The 20,856-nt window shown below is 44.5% G+C and overlaps 1 protein-coding gene across 1 annotated transcript in view; it reads left to right on the top strand.

Annotated features, from left to right (window-relative positions):
• LOC126199650 (uncharacterized) overlaps window positions 1–20,856 on the top strand; it is a 584,284-nt gene that overhangs the window by 470,161 nt on the left and 93,267 nt on the right. The window contains exons 10-13 of the mRNA XM_049936577.1: window positions 2,192–2,635; window positions 5,578–5,646; window positions 5,803–5,984; window positions 13,964–14,219. Coding sequence (XP_049792534.1) covers window positions 2,192–2,635; window positions 5,578–5,646; window positions 5,803–5,984; window positions 13,964–14,219 — 951 coding nt within the window. The remainder of the gene's footprint in view (window positions 1–2,191; window positions 2,636–5,577; window positions 5,647–5,802; window positions 5,985–13,963; window positions 14,220–20,856) is intronic.

Below are 20,856 nucleotides of genomic sequence, written 5' to 3'. Positions count from 1 at the left end.
TCAACACCTAGACGAGATTGACCCAAGACATTTCGACGAAGAGGAACCGCGTGTGAGCCCGAACATCTTTGGGATGTTAGCCCGCAACATCTACATGGACGCTCTGCAGATCTCACAAGTGCCTGGAAGGGGATTCATCGAATCACCTTCCACAATAATTCTCTATTATTCCACTCTCGAACAGTGCGCGGAAAAAACGAACACCTGTATCTTTCCGTGCGAGCTCTGATTTCCCTTATTTTTTTATGATGATCGTTTCTCCCTATGTAAGTCGGCGTCAACAAAATATTTTCGCATTGGTGATTGAAATTTCGTGAGAAGATTCCATCGTAACGAAAAATGCCTTTGTTTTAATGCTGTCCACCCAAAATTCTGTACCTTGTCAGTGACACTCTCTTCCCTATTTCCGGATAATACCAAACGTGCTACTCTTCTTTGAACTTTCTTGATATACTCCGTTAATCCTATCTGGTAAGGATCCCAGAACTAGCAGCAGTATTCTAAAAGGGGACGGACAATCGTAGTGTAGGCAGTCTCTTTAGTAGATCTGTCACATTTTCTGAGTGTTCTCCCAGTAAAACGCAGTGTGTAGTTTGCCTTCCCCAAAACATTTTTGTGTTCCTTCCAATTTAAATTGTTCGGAATTGTAATTACTAGGTATTTAGTTGAATCTACGGCCTTTAGATTTGACTGATTTATCGTGTAACTGAAGTTCAAGGGATTCTTTTTAGCGTTGATGTTGATGACCTCTCACCCTTTATTATTTAGAGTCAACTGACAATTTTCGCAGCATTCAGATATCTTTTCTAAATCGTTATGCAATTTATTTTGATCTTCTGGTGACTTTATTAGACGATAAACGACAGCACCGTCTGCAAACAACCGAAGACGGCAGCTCAGATTGTCTCCTAAACCGTTTATACAGATAAGGAACAGCAGAGGGCTTATAACACTATATCGGGAAACGCCAGAAATCACTTCTGTTTTACTCAATGACTTTCCGTCAATTGCTATGAACTGTGACATCTCAGACAGGAAATCACGAATCCAGTCACATAACTGAGACGATATTCCATAAGCACGCAGTTTCACTACAAGCCGCTTGTATGTTACAGTGTCAAAAGCCTTTTGGAAATCTAGAAATACGGAATTAATTTGAAATCCCTTGTCAATACCAACAACACTTCGTGTGTGTTGTGATAGTTGTGTTTCACAAGAACGATGTTTTCTAAATCTGTGGTGACTGCGTTTTCATAAATGTTTCCCTTTCTGGCCGTTCTTAGATCCGTCATATTTAACACTGCTACGTCTCCTCGGCCACAAACGGCTTCTACTGCGTTTCCCTACGACGTAGGTTCTCGTCTGTCTCACTCGCACACTACAGCGCTTAGGCCTCAATAAACAACAGACGCCTGTGAATTTCCCCATCTCGTAGTGAATCTGCGTGCTTTGTAGCACGTGGTCCTGGACGACAGGGTTCGTTTCACAATTCCTGTATATTAGATTAGATTAGATTTATTATTCATTCCATAGACCCATAAAAGAGGGAATCCTCCTGGGTGTGTAACATGTCAGATAAACACATTACAAAAATGTAATTAGAAAACTTGAGTTTCATTAATTTTAATGATCCTCAGTCAATAAACAGTAAAATTATGTACATGAATTAAATTGAAACTTCTAATACTTTCATTAAATCCATCACTCAGACATTTGGTAGTTTCTTGGCTATTACAACCAAGTATTGTCAAAAATTAAATTATTCATTTCAGTGATCCTCAGTTAAGAACAGTCAGATTATGTACAATATTTAAAATTAAACCTCCACTATTTACAGACTTAAGACTTACATTTGCCTTCGATACATCCATCATTCACACAGTAAGTAGTTACTCGACTGTTATAACCAAGTATTGTCAAAAATTAAAGTATAATAAATTTTCATTAAAATGGTCTACTGCACTTGTTGAGAAAGTCATGTATGGAGCAGAAGGAGTTGGCCACCAAAAATTCTTTTAAATTATGTTTAAATTGTGCCTTGTCTGAAACTAAACTCTTAATGGTTGCTGGTGAAAATATGCGTTGCTGAATACTGGACTCTTTCGGTCATATATTTAAATGAGAGCGCAATGCTCGTTAACTGACAATGTGGCCGTCGAGTAAGAGGTGTGTGTGTGGGCGCGTGCTGCAGCCCAGCGCCACGCCAGCGGCCGCCGCCCCCGGGGTGGTGTCTCTGGCGCCGCGCGCCGGGCCCTCTGACGACCCGTCCGGCCTGGGCATCTTCACACCCAAGGACCTCCGCCGGCGCGTGCACCAGCGCCGCGTCACGCTCGTCGACGACACCAGCCTGTCGCGGGACCTCGACTCGCTCGACCTGGACGAGGACGACGAAGAGGAGCCGCGCCCGGCGACTGCGGCCGCGGGTGCGGCTGCGGGGGCGGTGGGGGCGGCGCCGTCCCCGCCGTCTACGGCGCCGCTGCCCGCCAAGTTCAGCAAGGCTCCGGGGGCGGGCGCGGGGGCGGCTTCCGGCGCTCGCAGCGCACCCTGCCTGCCCGCCTCCGCTCCCGAGTCCGGGACCGCCGCTGGCCGCCTGAAGGACGCGCGGCTGCCCGTCAAGTCGCTGCGAGCCAGGGAGGTGAGTCGGCCAGCGCTACGCTGCAGCCGAGCGGCCGCCTAGCCCTTTCCAGTTTTAAGACATACCGGGTGATACTGCTGAATGACAATAAACTGCAGAAAACGATCCCTAACGGGATAAGGAAGAAACAAGGTAATACAGGATGACAATTATTGAACAGTACGAAAAAACGTAAATTAGTTACAAACTATGGCGTGCACACACTTTATTCAACGTGTAAACTTCACTGCAGATACTCATATTGAGATTATGACATGTTCGATATGCCTACCATCATTGGCGATGATGTGGCGCAAACGAACATCGTAACTCTGAAAGACCCGCTGAAGTGTCGGAACATCGATGTTGTCGATGACCTCCTGAACGCCTGTTTTCAGCTGAGTAATGGTTTTGGGGTTACTGTTGTACACCTTGTCCTTAATATAGCCCTACAAAAAGAAGTCACATGTGTTCAGATCCGGAGAATATGGCGGCCAATTGGGACCGATGCCATTCGTCTCTGGGTGCTCCAGAGCCAGAATGCGGTCCCCAGAGTGCTCCTCCAGGATATCAAACACTCTCCTCCTTCATTAAGATAAAACTGTCTGGTACATGACCGCTACTCGACTAACAACGGTTGGCATCACACTGTGATATTTTATTTTGTGACTTCGGTTTTACATATCTTATGGAAAAGAATGACCATGAGAGCAGTTGTTTTTTATTTTTTTGTGACAATGATTTTGTATCAGCTGGTCTGCCTCATGTATCATATCCAAATGGTTTATAAATGTTAATCTACACTCCTGGAAATTGAAATAAGAACACCGTGAATTCATTGTCCCAGGAAGGGGAAACTTTATTGACACATTCCTGGGGTCAGATACATCACATGATCACACTGACAGAACCACAGGCACATAGACACAGGCAACAGAGCATGCACAATGTCGGCACTAGTACAGTGTATATCCAACTATCGCAGCAATGCAGGCTGCTATTCTCCCATGGAGACGATCGTAGAGATGCTGGATGTAGTCCTGTGGAACGGCTTGCCATGCCATTTCCACCTGGCGCCTCAGTTGGACCAGCGTTCGTGCTGGACGTGCAGACCGCGTGAGACGACGCTTCATCCAGTCCCAAACATGCTCAATGGGGGACAGATCCGGAGATCTTGCTGGCCAGGGTAGTTGACTTACACCTTCTAGAGCACGTTGGGTGGCACGGGATACATGCGGACGTGCATTGTCCTGTTGGAACAGCAAGTTCCCTTGCCGGTCTAGGAATGGTAGAACGATGGGTTCGATGACGGTTTGGATGTACCGTGCACTATTCAGTGTCCCCTCGACGATCACCAGTGGTGTACGGCCAGTGTAGGAGATCGCTCCCCACACCATGATGCCGGGTGTTGGCCCTGTGTGACTCGGTCGCATGCAGTCCTGATTGTGGCGCTCACCTGCACGGCGCCAAACACGCATACGACCATCATTGGCACCAAGGCAGAAGCGACTCTCATCGCTGAAGACGACACGTCTCCATTCGTCCCTCCATTCACGCCTGTCGCGACACCACTGGAGGCGGGTTGCACGATGTTGGGGCGTGAGCGGAAGGCGGCCTAACGGTGTGCGGGACCGTAGCCCAGCTTCATGGAGACGGTTGCGAATGGTCCTCGCTGATACCCCAGGAGCAACAGTGTCCCTAATTTGCTGGGAAGTGGCGGTGCGGTCCCCTACGGCACTGCGTAGGATCCTACGGTCTTGGCGTGCATCCGTGCGTCGCTGCGGTCCGGTCCCAGGTCGACGGGCACGTGCACCTTCCGCCGACCACTGGCGACAACATCGATGTACTGTGGAGACCTCACGCCCCACGTGTTGAGCAATTCGGCGGTACGTCCACCCGGCCTCCCGCATGCCCACTATACGCCCTCGCTCAAAGTCCGTCAACTGCACATACGGTTCACGTCCACGCTGTCGCGGCATGCTACCAGTGTTAAAGACTGCGATGGAGCTCCGTATGCCACGGCAAACTGGCTGACACTGACGGCGGCGGTGCACAAATGCTGCGCAGCTAGCGCCATTCGACGGCCAACACCGCGGTTCCTGGTGTGTCCGCTGTGCCGTGCGTGTGATCATTGCTTGTACAGCCCTCTCGCAGTGTCCGGAGCAAGTATGGTGGGTCTGACACACCGGTGTTAATGTGTTCTTTTTTCCATTTCCAGGAGTGTACATTCAGATCCGATGATGGCACTTTTAGTGTGTTGAAACCGGTTATCCAGTAAAAAGTATTTAAGCTATCTTGGCTTTTGAATTATTTCTACAAAATCATTCTATTTACAGGGTATTCATTTTAACTGAAGACATCTAAATATCTCGAAAACTAGAAATCGGATCTATGAAAGTTACAATTCCAAATTGTTTGTTTCCGAGGGCGGGGGGGGGGGGGAGGTATTCAATGATACAATGCTAGGCCCCCACCCCACAGCAGAGTGAACAGGTCCCTTGAAGTTTCCCAGGTTTGCGGAAAGCTAAGTTGGCCTGTTGTTTCTCCATTGCGGCAGGATGAGCTGCTTTAATGGTTGCAGTGGAGATAGGGGCAAACATCCAGACTGAGATTTTCACTCTGCAGCGGAGTGTGCGCTGATATGAAACTTCCTCGCAGATTAAAATTGTGTGCCGGACCGAGACTCGAACTCGGGACCGTTGCATTTCGCGGGCAAGTACACTTGCCCACGAAAGGAAAAGGTCCCGAGTTCGAGTCTCGGTCCGGCACACAGTTTTAATCTGCCAAGAAATTTCAGGGGCAGACATGTTAGAAGCAGAATTTGCACACCTCTGGTTTGCGCCACGTCAAATATCTTTGTCAAAGAAAATATGATGAATACTTGATCGTATTTCTTTGTCAAAGAAAATGTGATAGTGTAAATTCCACCTTAACGGAATTTTGTATGTTAAAACGTTTTGCAGTTACCACGGCGCGAAATGCATCACCACCACCACCACCAGAACCACCACCCGCATCACCACCACCACCATCACCATCACCACCACCACCATCACCACGGCGGCGGCGGCGGCGGCCGCCTCCCGCCGGCCGGCCTCGGCGTGCCGCCCCCGGCCGCCGCCCCCGACCCCGCTCCGACGCCCACGCCGCCCCCGGCGCGGCCGCACGGGCTCATCCTCGAGTTCAAGGGCCGGCCGGCGGCGGGCAGCAAGTTCTCCAGCACGGAGAGCATGGCGACCAGCAGCAGCGGCGGCAGCCTCGAGTCCATCCGCTCCAGCACCAGCGAGGGCAACCGCTCCACCAGCAGCTCTGACAGCCGGCGCAGCACCTCGCTCAGCTCGCACAGCTCAGACTCCAGCGGCGCCGACAGGTAGGCCTCCCTCATATCACACTCACCAGTCATCTGGAATCATTTACTCACATCTGGAGAGGAGAAATGGTAAACGTTCTAACAAGGGGAGACCTAGACACAGTCAACCAATTCCTCATATTTGGCAAGTCACTGTGGTAACCTAAAATGAAAGTGTCTAACATACACTATAAGACGACAAAAAAGACGCACCAAAAAGGAATAATTCGAATGGGACGGAAATCAGTAGATGTGATACGCATGTACAGATAGACAAATGACTACAAATAAATTTTCCAATGGGTCTCAGCACTATGGGACTTAACTTCTGAGGTCATCAGTCCCATAGAACTTAGAACTACTTTAAACCTAACTAACTTAAGGACATCACACACATCCATGCCCGAGGCAGGATTTGAACCTGCGATCGTAGCAGCAGTGCGGTTCCGGACTGAAGGGCCTAGAACCGCTCGGTCACAACGGCCGGCTCCTTCCCAGGGAATTCGTACCAAATTATGTCCAATTGGCATGTTAGATCGCCAAAATCTCGAGTTCGTTGGAGGGCACAGCGCATAATGCTCCAAACGTTTTCAATTGGGGAGAGATCCAGTGACCTTGTTGGCCAAGGTAAGATTTAACAATCACGAAGACAACCAGTAGAAACTCCCGCCTTATGCAGGCGGGCATTATCTTATTGAAATGTAAGCCCAGGATGGATTCCCACGAAGGGCAGCAAAACGGGACGTAGAATATCGTCGACGTACCACTGTGCTGTAAGGGTGAGGCACCGCGGACCATCAGTCCTGGTTGTGTCAGGCCGTATGGCAGGGCGACAGTCCAAGGCGTCTCCAGACACCTCTTCCAGCTCATCAGGGCCTGGCAGCTCATTGACTGGAGTAGAATTGTCTTCAGTGATGAGTGCCGCTCCGAACAGAGCCCCGTTGACCAGCGAATACGTGTCTGGAGATGCCGTGGACAGAAAATGAGATACAAACTTGCCTGTCGCCCGCCAACGAGCTGACAAACAGGAGCGAAGGTGTGTTGTGCCATTTTATTTTCTAGCAGGACTCCTTTGGTTGCCATCCGCTGCACCCTAGCCCAGAGGTACGTCGACAATATTGCGCCCCGTTTTGTCGCCCTTCATGGGAAGCCACCCGGGTTTTCATGTCAGCAAGATAATTCCCTTGTGCACTCGGCGGAAGTTTCTACTGCTTGTCTTCGTGCTTGCCAAACCGTTTCTTGGCCAGAAAGGTCGCCGAATCTCTCCACAATTGAGAACGTTTGAAGCATTACGAACAGGACTCCCCAAACAGCCCGGGATTTTGATGGTCTGACCCGCCAATTGGACATGATTTGGCTCGACATCCCTCAGGAGGACTTCCAACAACTTTGTCAGTTTTGCCAAGCCGAATAACTGCTTGCATAAGGCCAAAAGGGGGCGAACGCGTTACTGACTTGCTCAATTTGTAGGTCGCTTTCTCTTGAATAAATCGTCCAATTTTTCTGAAATTGGTTCGAATGGCTCTGAGCACTATTTTTTATTTTTATTTTATTTATTGCCAAATTATAGACCTGTTACCTGATGTTTAAAACAGGTCGTACATCTTACAATTTTCGTTTTTCATCTTTTTACAGTTTTCTTTCTTTTTGTTTTATCTACAACATTTACAAAGAATGATTCAAAATAACAATAATTTGAGGTTGAAATAAAAATAAAATTTTGTTGTTTTTAAGAAGAATATAAAAAGAAGATAGGATAGATGAGAGATTTGTTAGTACCATCACCGAGTGTGATTGACGGTGAATACCTCGGAATGGTTTCATCGAGCCGTTGACCGCCAGTCACACACACACACACAAATGGTTATTAGTAGAGAAATAATGTTTCTTATCCTATTTGTTACTAATCCTATGTATTAACTACATTAGGTGCGCATCCATGTACAGCATTTGGTGTTTTCTTGGCTAGATTGCCAGCAATTTGCTTATTTACTGTCACATCTCAGCTTAGTCCTCCTGTTCCTCCTCATTGTCACTATTTTCGCTGTCGCTGTGGGTATCGCTGTCCATCCTCTAGAGATTTCTGTTACGCTGCACATAGGCATGTCTGTGATGTCGTGTCCGCATATACTCTTCATATGTTGTTTTTGAAATACTGTTTGTCAGTGCGTTTAATTGTGCCCATTGTTCTTCGTCTCTTATTGTTGTGTATATATCTATGTCTGTATCTGTGTAATCTAAGTGTAGTGTATGTCTATTGTTCGCGTATTGCCCGCAGAAAAAGACAGTGTGTTCTGGGGAACCTTCTTCCCCGCATGTGCATGTAGGTGTCTGCCTCAGACTCACGCGGTTTAAGTGCGTGGGATAAGGTCCGTGCCCGGTTAAGAAATGTACCATACCGCGGCTGGGATCGATATGTCTCATTCTCAACCGCTCCCTTATGTCAGGGAGGAAGTCGTGCAGTCTACGTCCCTTATCACTTACATCCCACTCACCTTGCCATGTATCCAAACGCCAACTTTTAAGGTGACGTATCGTCTGAATGGGCACACCGGTTATTGTGTGTACCTTATCTAGTCTCCCCACCTTTAACCAGTACCTTGCAGCTCTGTATTTGATCGTGATATCTATGGGGCATATTCCGAGCACCACACACAGTGCATCCGCTGAGGTGGCACCGAAGGCTCCAGATAGCCTAAGTAGGACACTTCTCTGCCCTCGTCTGACTGTTGCTTTGTTGGTGACCACGTTCAGTCTATGTGCCCACGTGCTTGCTGCAAAGCTGAGTACTGATTCGAAGAGCGCACAGTGGTATGCACGTATGACTGGTAGAGGTAGTCTGTACTGTTTTGAATTTAGCCTCACCAGTTTGTGGAGTATTTTTTCTGCTTTGTCTGTTGTTAGCCTTATGTGTTCGTGGAAATTCAATTTTTCATCTATGTGTACCCCAAGATAGCGCGTAATGCGTGCTCGTTTGATGTTTGTGTCCCCAAGCACTATGGGACTTAACTTCTAAGGTCATCAGTCCTCTAGAACTTAGAACTACTTAAACCTACCTAACCTAAGGACACCACATACATCCATGCCCGAAGCAGGATTCGAACCTGCGACCGTAGCGGTCGCGTGGTTCCAGATTGTAGCGCCTAGAGCCGCTCGGCCACTCCGGCCGGCCTTTCTGAAACTGTAATCGTTTATCTGTACATGTGCGTCACATCTACCAATATCCGTTCCATTCGATATGTTCCTTCGTGGTGCGTCGCTCTTTTTTTGTTTTCTTTCTTTTTTTGTCTTTAGAGAGTATTTTGGTTCAATACCGCCCCCCCCCCCTCGTTTTTGAGAGAATCTCTCCTAAATTTCCTGACGCACAATCGAGTCAAAATTGACGGGATCAGTAGACAATTGAAAACTGAGTTTTTTTCATCAGCATATGCGGTGTCCGAAAGCTCATATTTTTTCTAGAAATCGAGAAAAGAAACTGTTGCGATTTCTCCTTGCGTACTAATAAGTACACGCTGCTGAACAAAAGCGCCGCTCCCGTGGCGACCAAGGCAGATCACTGGGGAACGAGGAAACCGTGTCCAATTCCCAAACAGATTCTGCAAATTTTTTATTTGTATTTTTTGCCATATCGGAATTCTTAGGAATAGAAGGGTTAATAAGGTAAGAAAATCGATAAGGAATTATAACAAGGTAGACAAATAAATTTTTCAAATGACTTTAATTAGTAAAGAACTACGATTTTAAGCCTCGTTGTATAAGAACAGATCCGTTTAAGACTGCTGCAAATTTGTCACGAGGGATCGCAATTAGCAAGCACGCGATGCTTCTTTACAGTCAGGCGCGGTAAAGATTTTTATTTTGACGCTTCAAAATTGCATCACTGGTGACGGTATGATATAAAAACGTATCAGAAACGACAAAGTGCAGAATGGGGCTCCGATCGTTTGCAAGATACCAATTTGTCGTACAAGTTGAGCAACATCCTAAAGAATAATTTTTCTGACACTTTCACATGGTTGAATGAAGGTTCTGTGCGTTGTACTCAAGTGGTAGGAGATTATGTAGAATACCTGAAACATTAAAACCACCATCTTCAGTTTGATATGTTGTTTCATTAATCCAGTCTCGACAGTTTCTCTCTCGGGGCATTGGTTGTCCTTTATTGAGAGTGATATGTGGATTGTCGATTATCATAACCGCTACAAATAAAGACAGTTACCTTCATTACAAAAATGAAAGTAAAGCGTAAAAGATACGCACAGTTGTTCGAACGATTTGCAAAACTTCTTTTACAATTGAATGTCGTTTCTGTAATTAAGGTCATCCCTTTGTTTGTAATGATTATGATACACCACATCCAATAAATTGTAACTAACAAAGGCCAACCTGTATGTTTACGTGTTTACCTCTCTCGTGGAGCGGCCCTGTCCCTACAGTCTAGTGTACACAGCATTCCAAATTGCCTGCACTTACGAGTAGCCGTGCATCTACCAGACGGTCAACGGACCGTTCATACGATCATGTTCCAGAATTTTCCTTTAATATTACGTAAGGTAACCAAACTTTTAAAGTCACAGCACTGGCCTAACTGTCAGGATTCGTTGTGAGGAATGTTGACAATATGAGTTGCGTATCATTCATACTTGTAAACTATCACAGTTCTTCTCCTACTTTTTGTTGTGTTCAGTTGCAGTTAACATGGTATTTCTTTTAACGAAATGGGCCGTCTAGCGCTCACGCAGGTTACCTAACAATATCACAAATAAATATATCATTTGCGCTGAGCCGGCCGCGGTGGTCTCGCGGTTCTAGGCACGCAGTCCGGAACCGTGCGACTGCTACGGTCGCAGGTTCGAATCCTGCCTGGGGCATGGATGTGTGTGATGTCCTTAGGTTAGTTAGGTTTAAGTAGTTCTAAGTTCTAGGGGACTGATGACCACAGCAGTTGAGTCCCATAGTGCTCAGAGCCATTTGAACCATTTGAACCATTTGCGCTGATTTAGAACGGAGGTGTAAACGTGTACACCGGACTGATTCGCAGATGTCCATATGGGAAAAATTTATCTAGATAACATATAAAGTGACCAAGATGGCCGCTAGAAGATTTTCTTACGTGTAAGTACTGTAACATGATAATAGTTCTGGTGATAACTCGTAAAAGTAATAAACCGTAAATTACTGTCAGTTCATCCAGCGAAACTTAGGCATTTGCGAATAAAAAAGTATCTTTCAGAATAGATCACCTGCTCCAATTTGGCAATATCAAAATTACTCAGAACTGTGAGCATGGAAATCATAAGTAGTTCACAGTACATTCATAGTAATCTTGTTGTTTTGATCATTAGTCATATAATTAGTTTGAGGCAGTTCTCGTATATGTTTACCATGCGTGTACTAGAAGTCACCTTCGATGCGTGGCGTAATGATGATATGATGCGTGCTCAAACAGAGACAGAACAGAATGCTGATAATATTAATTTTGCTTCTATGAGTATAGGGAACGGAAGGTTATGTACAGCTTGAACAGAAACTAAACTGGAGTTATAAGAATCGAGGAACATGCAAGGAAAGTAGTATCACGTGCATAAGTTCCAGTCCATGATGGAGACTTACGTCTCTTTCTATGAACCTGATAAATTATCAATATATCCTGTCGTTGCTTAAGGGGTCCACCCATCGCTGCTATCGAAAAACAGTGTTCGAATCATACGGAGACACACTTCAGAGATTTTATGCAATCTGCCTTTCGCTGTTGAGTGTAATTCCCAGTTAACATTGTACCTCATTGCAACGGCGATTTTAAAAAATCGCAGCCCCCAGTAGTTACTCCATACGTTCGACAATAGCCCGCGTGTACTTATAGTATGTGGCCATTAGTAGGTCGCACTTACACTTGTTTATCAGATTCCTAGCAGTGGTATAGGTTTTGCGTGAGTGATAAAATTCGTAGAAAAGATTTCGGTTTGCGTGGCACGTTGGTTACTACATGAAGCAGTATTAAACACAATCTAAGGCAAAAAAAAAAGAAAAACTACACACTACGAAGGAATTATCCGAATCTGACGGAAATCGGTAGACGTGATAAACATGTACAAAAAACAAATAATGACAATTTCTGAAAAACTTGACGAATTATTCAAGAGACTGAACTTCACAAACTGAAAAATCAGGAACGCGTTGGTCCACCACTGACCCTTATGCGAGAAGTTACCCGGCATTGCATTGATGGATAGAGTTGTTGTGTCTTCCTGAGGGATATCGTGCAAATTCAGTCGAAATGGTACGTTAGATCTTCCAAATTTCGATCTGGCTGTAGGGCTCTGCCCTTATTGCTCCACACGTTCTCAGTTGGGGGCTTACACGGCGACCTTGATGGCGAAAGTAGGGTATGGCAAGCACGAAGACAAGCACTACAAACTCTCGAGGGAATTATCTTGCTGAAATGTAAGACGAGGATGGCTCGCCATGAAGGGTAACAAAACAGGGCATAGAATATCGTCGACGAACCGCTGTGCTGTAAGGAGTGCTCGACACGGCTAGAAGGCTTTAAGCCAGGGGCGGGCAGGAATCCTGCACATGTGCGGTGCACTTGCACGCGTGCAGTTAACAGGTATTCCGCGTGCACACAGGGGCAAGCTGGCCACCCGCTTATCTCCCATCCCCACCATACCTTCTGTCCGCTCTGCAATGCGTTTTGTTTCCTAGCTTGCTTTATTGAGTGAATCAATAAGGTTAGTAGGAGTGCTTGAAAGAAACCATGGTTTGAAAGAGTACCTATTACCTACGATACGTTTCATTTAATTATCGCCCGCATCTCGTGGTCGTGCGGTAGCGTTCTCGCTTCCCACGCCCGGGTTCCCGGGTTCGATTCCCGGCGGTGTCAGGGATTTTCTCTGCCTCGTGATGGCTGGGTGTTGTGTGATGTTCTTAGGTTAGTTAGGTTTAAGTAGTTCTAAGTTCTAGGGGACTGATGACCATAGATGTTAAGTCCCATAGTGCTCAAAGCCATTTGAACCATTTAATTATCACAGGTGGAGTTTACAATACGTTTAATATCTGGAACAAAATTTCTACATACAGACAAACACAAACAGTTACGTAAATTTTCATCACTGATGTTTGCTCTTAACCGAGACTTATTAATTCAGCAAATGGTTTTCCATCTCTCGCTATATTAAGCGCAGTCTTATAACTTGCACATACCGCTGGGCTAGAAAGTCGCAGATCTCTCGTGACAACAGCAACTACGATAAATTCAAATGGCTCTGAGCACTATGGGACTTAACTGCTGTGGTCATCAGTCCCCTAGAACTTAGAACTACTTAAACCTAACTAACCTAAGGACATCACACACATCCATGCCCGAGGCAGGATTCGACCATAGCGGTCGCGCGGTTCCAGACTGTAGTGCCTAGAACCGCTCGGCCAATCCGGCCAGCCAACTACGACAGATTCATCTGGTATCGTCAGATCGGTCTTCTTAAGCTCAGTCAATTCCCCATCCGCTCAGAATCCGACAATAAATTGTACTCGTCCTTGTGAAATTTATTATAATGGCCTTCAATACTAAACTTCCGTTGACCAGCGAGAATACTGCCACATATTAAACATTTCGAATTTTCACGTTTTTGCACAAAGAAAAAATGATTCTCCCATTACTTTTTAAAAGATAGCAAATCTCCACTTCTCCGTTTCTTGAAATACAACGTTCACTACATAGTGCTCGCTTCGCATCAACGTCCGCAGCTTAGCCTGGCACTACACTGCCGCAACCTGCCGGCTGTCGCCACAGCCCCGGTCGACGCCTGCACGCGAGCAGCACACGTACAGCGCTGTGCGCTCACGAGCCGCGTGCAACGTTTGCCCGCCCCTGCTTTAAGCCAAAACATTGCAAGAGTGAAACGATGTCCCGATTGCATGCCCAAAACCTTGCGAAATATTCAGTTCCCGGGAAATCTCGAGTGAACGTTGAGCGACTGGCAGGAATCTGTTCACCGCAGGTACCACCTGCCTCTGGGGAGCGGCATGCAGACGACGCCCGGCAGCGGACTGGGCGGCGGCGTGGGCGGCGGGATGGGTCGCTTCAGCAACAAACTGCACATCCTGTCGCCCATTTCCGACAAGTCGTCGCAGGAGCCCGCCTCCTCCACGGAGACGTCGGACAACAACCGCAACAACAACAGCACGCGCGCCTCGCCAGAGGACCAGGGTGGAATCACCCCCACCAACGAGACCAACACCAACACCAACACCAACGTCACCGCCACCATCACCACCAGCAACGGGTATGTACCCTACTCTCTGATCTGACAGACTGCTCAACAAAATTTTGCACCACCAGGATATCTGCGAATGTGTGTTAGCTTAGAGACGAGGGGAGATGCGAATGAAAGAGTAAGCCTTATGAAACTAGAACATTAATTTATGAAATAATTTTTACTGCTTCAGTCTCGTTATATTAAAAATTGTTAGCAAAACGCGTTTCGGAAGAAATCTTTCATCAGGTGCATTGCAGTTACATGCATCTTAATCAGAAGTGTGATGAAGATTAATTGCTCCGACACCCAGTGAGGTTATGTACCGAAACTTAATTCTGTACAAAAAGATTCATTTATTTCGTGTATACCTTAAGTGCGTTGTATGTGTAAATAATTTCGCCGAGGTCTTTACTTACATTATTAGTGGAAATTTGTTTGGCACAAAGAGCACAGTAATAAACACATCATCGCTTAAGTGAAATCGGTCAAAAAATGACATTTTCTGATTATTATCTCTTAATAATATTTGATCTCTCCTGAATAATTTGATGCGTCATTTGTCGATTAATTCCAATTGGAAATATACTTTTTATCATTTCAAAGTTAATAGCGCAACTGTAGAAAAATCCAGTCTTTCTGCATTAACTTGCTATCTCTGTAACTATTCAATCTACAAGGCTGTGGTTTTCAGCTATTTATTCCTTGAATTCATTTTAAGAGGTTGGATGCACTGTGTAAACAGAAATGGCAGTATTGCACATGCATCTTGTGGATTAACTTTGTAGGTGCTGAACTGTAAACATAGTGGTTTGGTGTAGAGGCAAAGGTGGAAAAATGGGCCCCTGCTGGTATTATGGGCCCCATACATATTTGGAAGTACAGGCCACCAATTCTAGCGGAGAGCACATGATCTACTAAAACTAGTTGCCAAACTTCACTGTACAGTGCGCAGACGTAGTAGCTGTCATGGTTTGTGAGTAGTTGTGCTATGAATTTTTCGTTGTCATCAAAAGTTTGAGAGGTTAGTGTTTACTTGAATAAAACTCAAATTTCTAACATGTTATTAGTAGAACTAAGGTAAGGTACGTATTTGGCTTGCTGTTGGGATACCGTTTTACGTTAATTAACGTCGGTTGCGAACCAAACAAACCGTAGGCAAGATCGTTTTTCCCAAGATGGCGAGGGTGGATATATGGGCCCCTTTTGCTGTTGGTATTATGGGCCCCGTAAAATCTATCAGATATTGCTACTCTTTATGTTTCAGATGCCTCGAACACATCTTGTACCCCCAAAAAAATCGAAACGGCAATCGTGGGACAAAGCAAATATGGCAAATGCTATTGTAGCTATTAAAGAGAAAAAAATGGGGTTGATAAAAGTGTTCTACGCTCGAAAGGCTTTCCACCGGTTTTACCACATGGACGAACTGGTTAAATATCTTCTCATTATGGAATCCAAATTCTACGGCCTTACCAGAAATGACGTCAGGCGCATGGCCTACCAGCTTTGCACAAGAAATAAAAAGTTGGTGTTTCTGTCCCTGATGTTGACGACGCTGTATGTCTATTTTGTGAAGGGATTTCTTCAAAGGACACAAAAGGTGAACTTTGGGTCCAGTGTATAGCGTGTGAGATGTGGGCTCAAAACGAATGCGCTGGATGCGAAAAAGATGCTTATGTGTGTGACTATTGTAAATAGGCTAGGCGAGGGCTGTGAAAATCATCCCACCAGTAGACTAATTAACAGTGTACAGAGTGAATCTTTCTTTCATTATACAGAAAAATTAAATAAAATTATATTTTTCAAATTTTTGTTTCTTTTTATTTCAAACTACCTTGGGGCCCATATTACCAGCACAAATTCTTGACGCAACAAAATGCAGAGTATCAGGAAAAAAATAAAATTTTGTTTTAAATATTAAAAAGTTGGACCAAAACATGTCGTAACTATTGCCGGACATACTAGAGAAATGTTTTATGTTAATTTCAGGTAATTAAACTAAAAATAAAAGGTGTTATATAAAAAAAGCAGAGTGGGGGCCCATTTATCCACCTTTACCTATAGTATTACACATTCGTATACCTCTTTTCAACATGACGAAAAGAAAGAGTTCTTTTAAGAAGAGGATTTTCCATGGAAATCACCATACGACTGGATCTGAATCCAGTGCTGATCCTGAAATAGAAGTTTCACAGACACACGAAAAGGACACGCTTACTAGTGCTTCGAGGAGGAAACTTGGAAACAATGAGGATTTATTTATTGACAAAGGAAATCATGTAAATTGTTTAGGTTATGATTTATTAGATTTGATTGTGTTAGGACAAGTTTTACAAGATGGTGTATCATGTAAGGTTTGTGGTGGGCAAATTAGCATCTTTGAGGACACATTTGCAGGGACTGGACTATCTAACAAACTTGTTGTTCAGTGCAAAGTTTGCAGGCTCTCAACGTCATTTTGGACTTCTCAAAAGTGCAAGAATGACTTGTTTGAGAGCAGTGTTAGATTCTTGTATGGAATGAGGTGCTCAGGTAAAATATTGGCTGCAGCACAAGTATTATGTGCGACGCTGAACTTGACAAACCCACCAACCAAATCAGGTAAGTACACAGAAGTAATTTGTGAATGTGTCAAATCTGTTGCTGTTGCTTCTATGAAAGCCGCTGCTTAAGAAGCAGTAGAATTAAATAACACGACAGACTTATATGTGGCAGTTGATGGTACATGGCAGAAGGGAGGGCACACATCTCAAAATGCAGTTGCAACTGCTACTAGTGTAGAAACAGATAAAATTTTAGACATCGAAGTGCTAACTAAATACTGACATCTGTGTAAATCAGTTGACAATAGATCAAGTGAAAGTCATAAAACAAATTGTGCCAGGAATTATGAGGGAGCTAGTGGGTGTATGGAGGCTGCTGCAGTTGTTTCTATGTTCAGGCGCTCGCTGCAGGAAAGAGGTGTGTGCTAGAATGAGTACTTGGGGACTGGTGATCCGAAGACCTTCAAATCAGCCGTGGAAAGCCAACCTTATGATGAAAAGCAAATTTTGAAGATTGAATGTGTGGGCGGCGTTCAAAAATGGATGGGTACACGCCTTTGAAAACTGAAGCAGACAAAAGAAAAAGAGAATTTATTGGATGGAAGGACTCTACATGGTAAAGGAAGACTTACAGACAAACACATTGATGAACTCCAGCAATATTATGGAATGGCAATAAGGAACAACACATATGACCTACAAAGAATGAAAAGAGCAGTGTGGGTTACATTCTTCCACAAATCATCCGCACACATCCATGGTCTTTGCCCACCTGGTGTTGATTCGTGGTGCAAGTAACGCAAAGCCCAGACAGCGGGTACAGGCGAACAATGTATGCCCGAGAACAGGATACCATCTGCAATGATGGAGGTAATTAAGCCAATATATAGAGAGTTAGCTCATCCTGATCTTCTTTTCAAATATGTCCATGGTCGAACGCAAAACTCGAATGAGTCTTTCAATAATGTCATTTGGACCCGCATACCAAAAAATGCCTTTGTAGGCATGAAAACGCTATGTTTCGGTGTTTTTGATGCTGTGACAATGTTTAATTATGGCAATAAGGGAATAATTAGGGTACTAGAGCAACTAGGTATCACTCCAGGAGCCAACAACTGCAAGCTTTCCAGCAAATGGATCGACTCAGGATCATGAAAGCACAGCGTGCAGAAGAGGAAATGACAAAAGAATCAAGAGGCGGGAAAAGAAGGAAGCTTCTAGGTTTGCAGGATGATCAAGTACACGATCCAGATAATGCTGGTTATGGGCCTGGCTATTTCTAGGAGCTGGCATGGCTCCATATGTGAGGTTAATATCAAATAAAATGTTTTAACTTGATTTCCCGGAAATGACATTTTTTTTTAAATATTTGAGCCATTATCTCAGGAACTATTACAGATACATATGTCTTATTTAACACTATGTTACCTCTTAGTATATTGGACCTGATGAACCACTAAAAGATCTCTACTTTTAACTGCTTTTACTTAGAGAATGAACAGGAGACTTTTTTTTAAAAAAAAAAGACATAATTTTTGAAAAATCGTAATGAACTAATTAGTTGTCTGCATATTCTGATCCTGGTTCAGTAATCAGAAAAGGAGTGGAACTATACTTCCTAAAAATTTCAGACCTCTATCTCTCAAAGGTTCTGAGATAATGGGTCATCAATATTGCATATTTAACACTGTAGGTATAGGACGTATGTCCTTCCACCTTCAGATGTTTACGGGCCAAATCCTCTTAACTGTTAAGATAAATTTATATCAGTTGCTAAGATATTACCAACAATGAAAACACAATATTTTTTTATACAAGCATATTTATTTTTCGGTGGGTGTCAAATAATCACAATATTTAATAGGTGCTATGACATAAATATGTATATAAAACACTATACTACCTTAGCAACTGAAATAAGTTTATACAAGCAGTTAAGAGTGTCTGGACTGTAAACATCTGAATGTTGAAGTGTTAAGTGATGGTGTGTTTGTTACTGTACTATGTGTACCAGACAAATTTCCAGCAAACATGTAAGTTAAGATATTAGTGAAATTATTTAAACATACAACTCACTTAAGGTATATACTGAAATAACTGAACCTTTCTGTTGAGAGTTAAATTTCGGTACATAACCTCACTGGCACATCCAGCAAACAGTCATCAGACTTCAGATTAATGTGCATATAACTGTAATGCTCCTGGTGATGACAGCATGCTGGCAAAGCACGTCGTGCTAATAAATATTAGTAACTGGGTGTTGTGTGATGTCCTTAAGTTAGTTAGGTTTAAGTCGTTCTAAGTTCTAGGGGACTGAGGACCATAGATGTTAAGTCCCATAGTGCTCAGAGCCATTTAAAAAAAAATTATTAGTAAAGTTGCTGACCTCAACCAATTCTGTACGCTGCAACAAGGACAAATTAATACATTAAATTTATTACAAACTAAAAATAACAGAATAAATAAAATAGTAGCTGTGTAAGTCTTTGTACGTCTGATCAAACAAATATCTCCTGCTAGGTGATATTAATTACCATGTTGTTGCAACCTGTGCATTTTAACATGCTTGCATTCCTTTTGTTGTCGACAGGATAGTCGGAACTTTCTGCTCGAGTCGGATACTTTACCAGTGGTCTTCCTAAGTTCATCAAGTCTGTGAGGAGGATTCCTTTGACGACACTCTGCAGTTTTCAATTTGTCTCAAGCGTATCTAGCAGAATTCGTGTCAGCAGATATCCCAGGCTATTCCATTCGGCTGATTACAGTCTTCTGGAGGAAGTTCACTAACTGGGGACAGCATCTTCGTATGCTATTCTGTTGAAAACCTGCCTCGCAAGCTTGTGCTGTGGTTCTCGACTATGGAGTACCCGGTTCGAATCTTGTTGTTGAAAGAAAACTTAATTGCCTACACTTGGCCAAGGTGCGGGAGAGGGGGTGGGAGGGGGGAGAGAGACATTGGCGTAAATTTCCGATCATCAGATTTTGCGTTAATACTCTGTCTTAAATTTCCAACTTCTCCACAGTGTCTTATGGCGTGAGAACATCTGACACTCACTCTCTTTTGTGGCGGCGTTCGTAGCGACAACACTTCGCTGTAGAAACGGCCTACGAAGTCACCGCCACACTTTTAATAGCGGGCCGACCGGTCCGCTGGAACAGTGAACAGAAAGATGAAAACCCAAACACTCGGATTAAATGAAAGTCGGTACTTATCTTTATTAACGACGATACAGAACACAGTGGTGAACATGGTCTATAGAAATCTGTCTAGTTCGAGTCGGAGCGGCTAGGTCAGCGTCGGCTGACGACAAACAACAACTCTGCTGCGATGAACACACAACTGACTAGCAAGTACACAATTCGGTGGCGAGTCTACAACTGAGCGGCGAATCCAGAACTGTCCTAGCGCTCGCGACTCCAGCGCTTAAGAAGCCAGAAGCCAGCGGTGGCGCGCGCAGACTTGCGGCGATTTCCTGAATCGCTGGCGCTGCTTATGCGGACGGCGTCCGGACTTTGATGCTGCCAACCTTTTTGGCAGCGGGCTCGGTTGGCATTACTGGCTAGGATATAACACTCTCGATGTAAATCCGTCCATCAATGAGAACCTAATCACGACGGCGAACTTCCTGCTGTTCGAGAGGAGTCGATCGTGTGCCGGTACCGATTTCACTCCCTTCCTTTCTCATCGTCAAACAATACCAACACGACACCAAACTATACACACATCCATTACAATCACATACGTTCAACAGATTCGCTTAAGACACAACGCTTGTAAACCGTGAGGAAAGGGATAATTGTGCACCTAAGGGAGAAAACCGTCTCCGATTACGCCGCTGAATCCACCTCTAGGGGTCGCCTGGCGAACAAAGCCATATGACACTTTCTTTTTATCCTTGTGCTGTGACCGTTGTCACATTGCGCTACACGATTACTGAGTGACAAACCTGAGTCAGTCATCACATTTATTACGAGTAAAGTAAATACAGTTATAACTCTTTTAAATAATTCCCACATAAAAGTCCATTAATAATCAGTTACACGTAAAATAATAAACGAGGTAGTTCACACTTCCCAGAGTGTTAAGTCCAG

Source organism: Schistocerca nitens, chromosome 8, assembly GCF_023898315.1.
Source record: "Schistocerca nitens isolate TAMUIC-IGC-003100 chromosome 8, iqSchNite1.1, whole genome shotgun sequence".
Lineage (NCBI taxonomy): Eukaryota > Metazoa > Arthropoda > Insecta > Orthoptera > Acrididae > Schistocerca > Schistocerca nitens.
The sequence above is the reverse complement of the archived record's forward strand: the minus strand, read 5'-3'. Positions and strand labels throughout refer to the sequence as shown.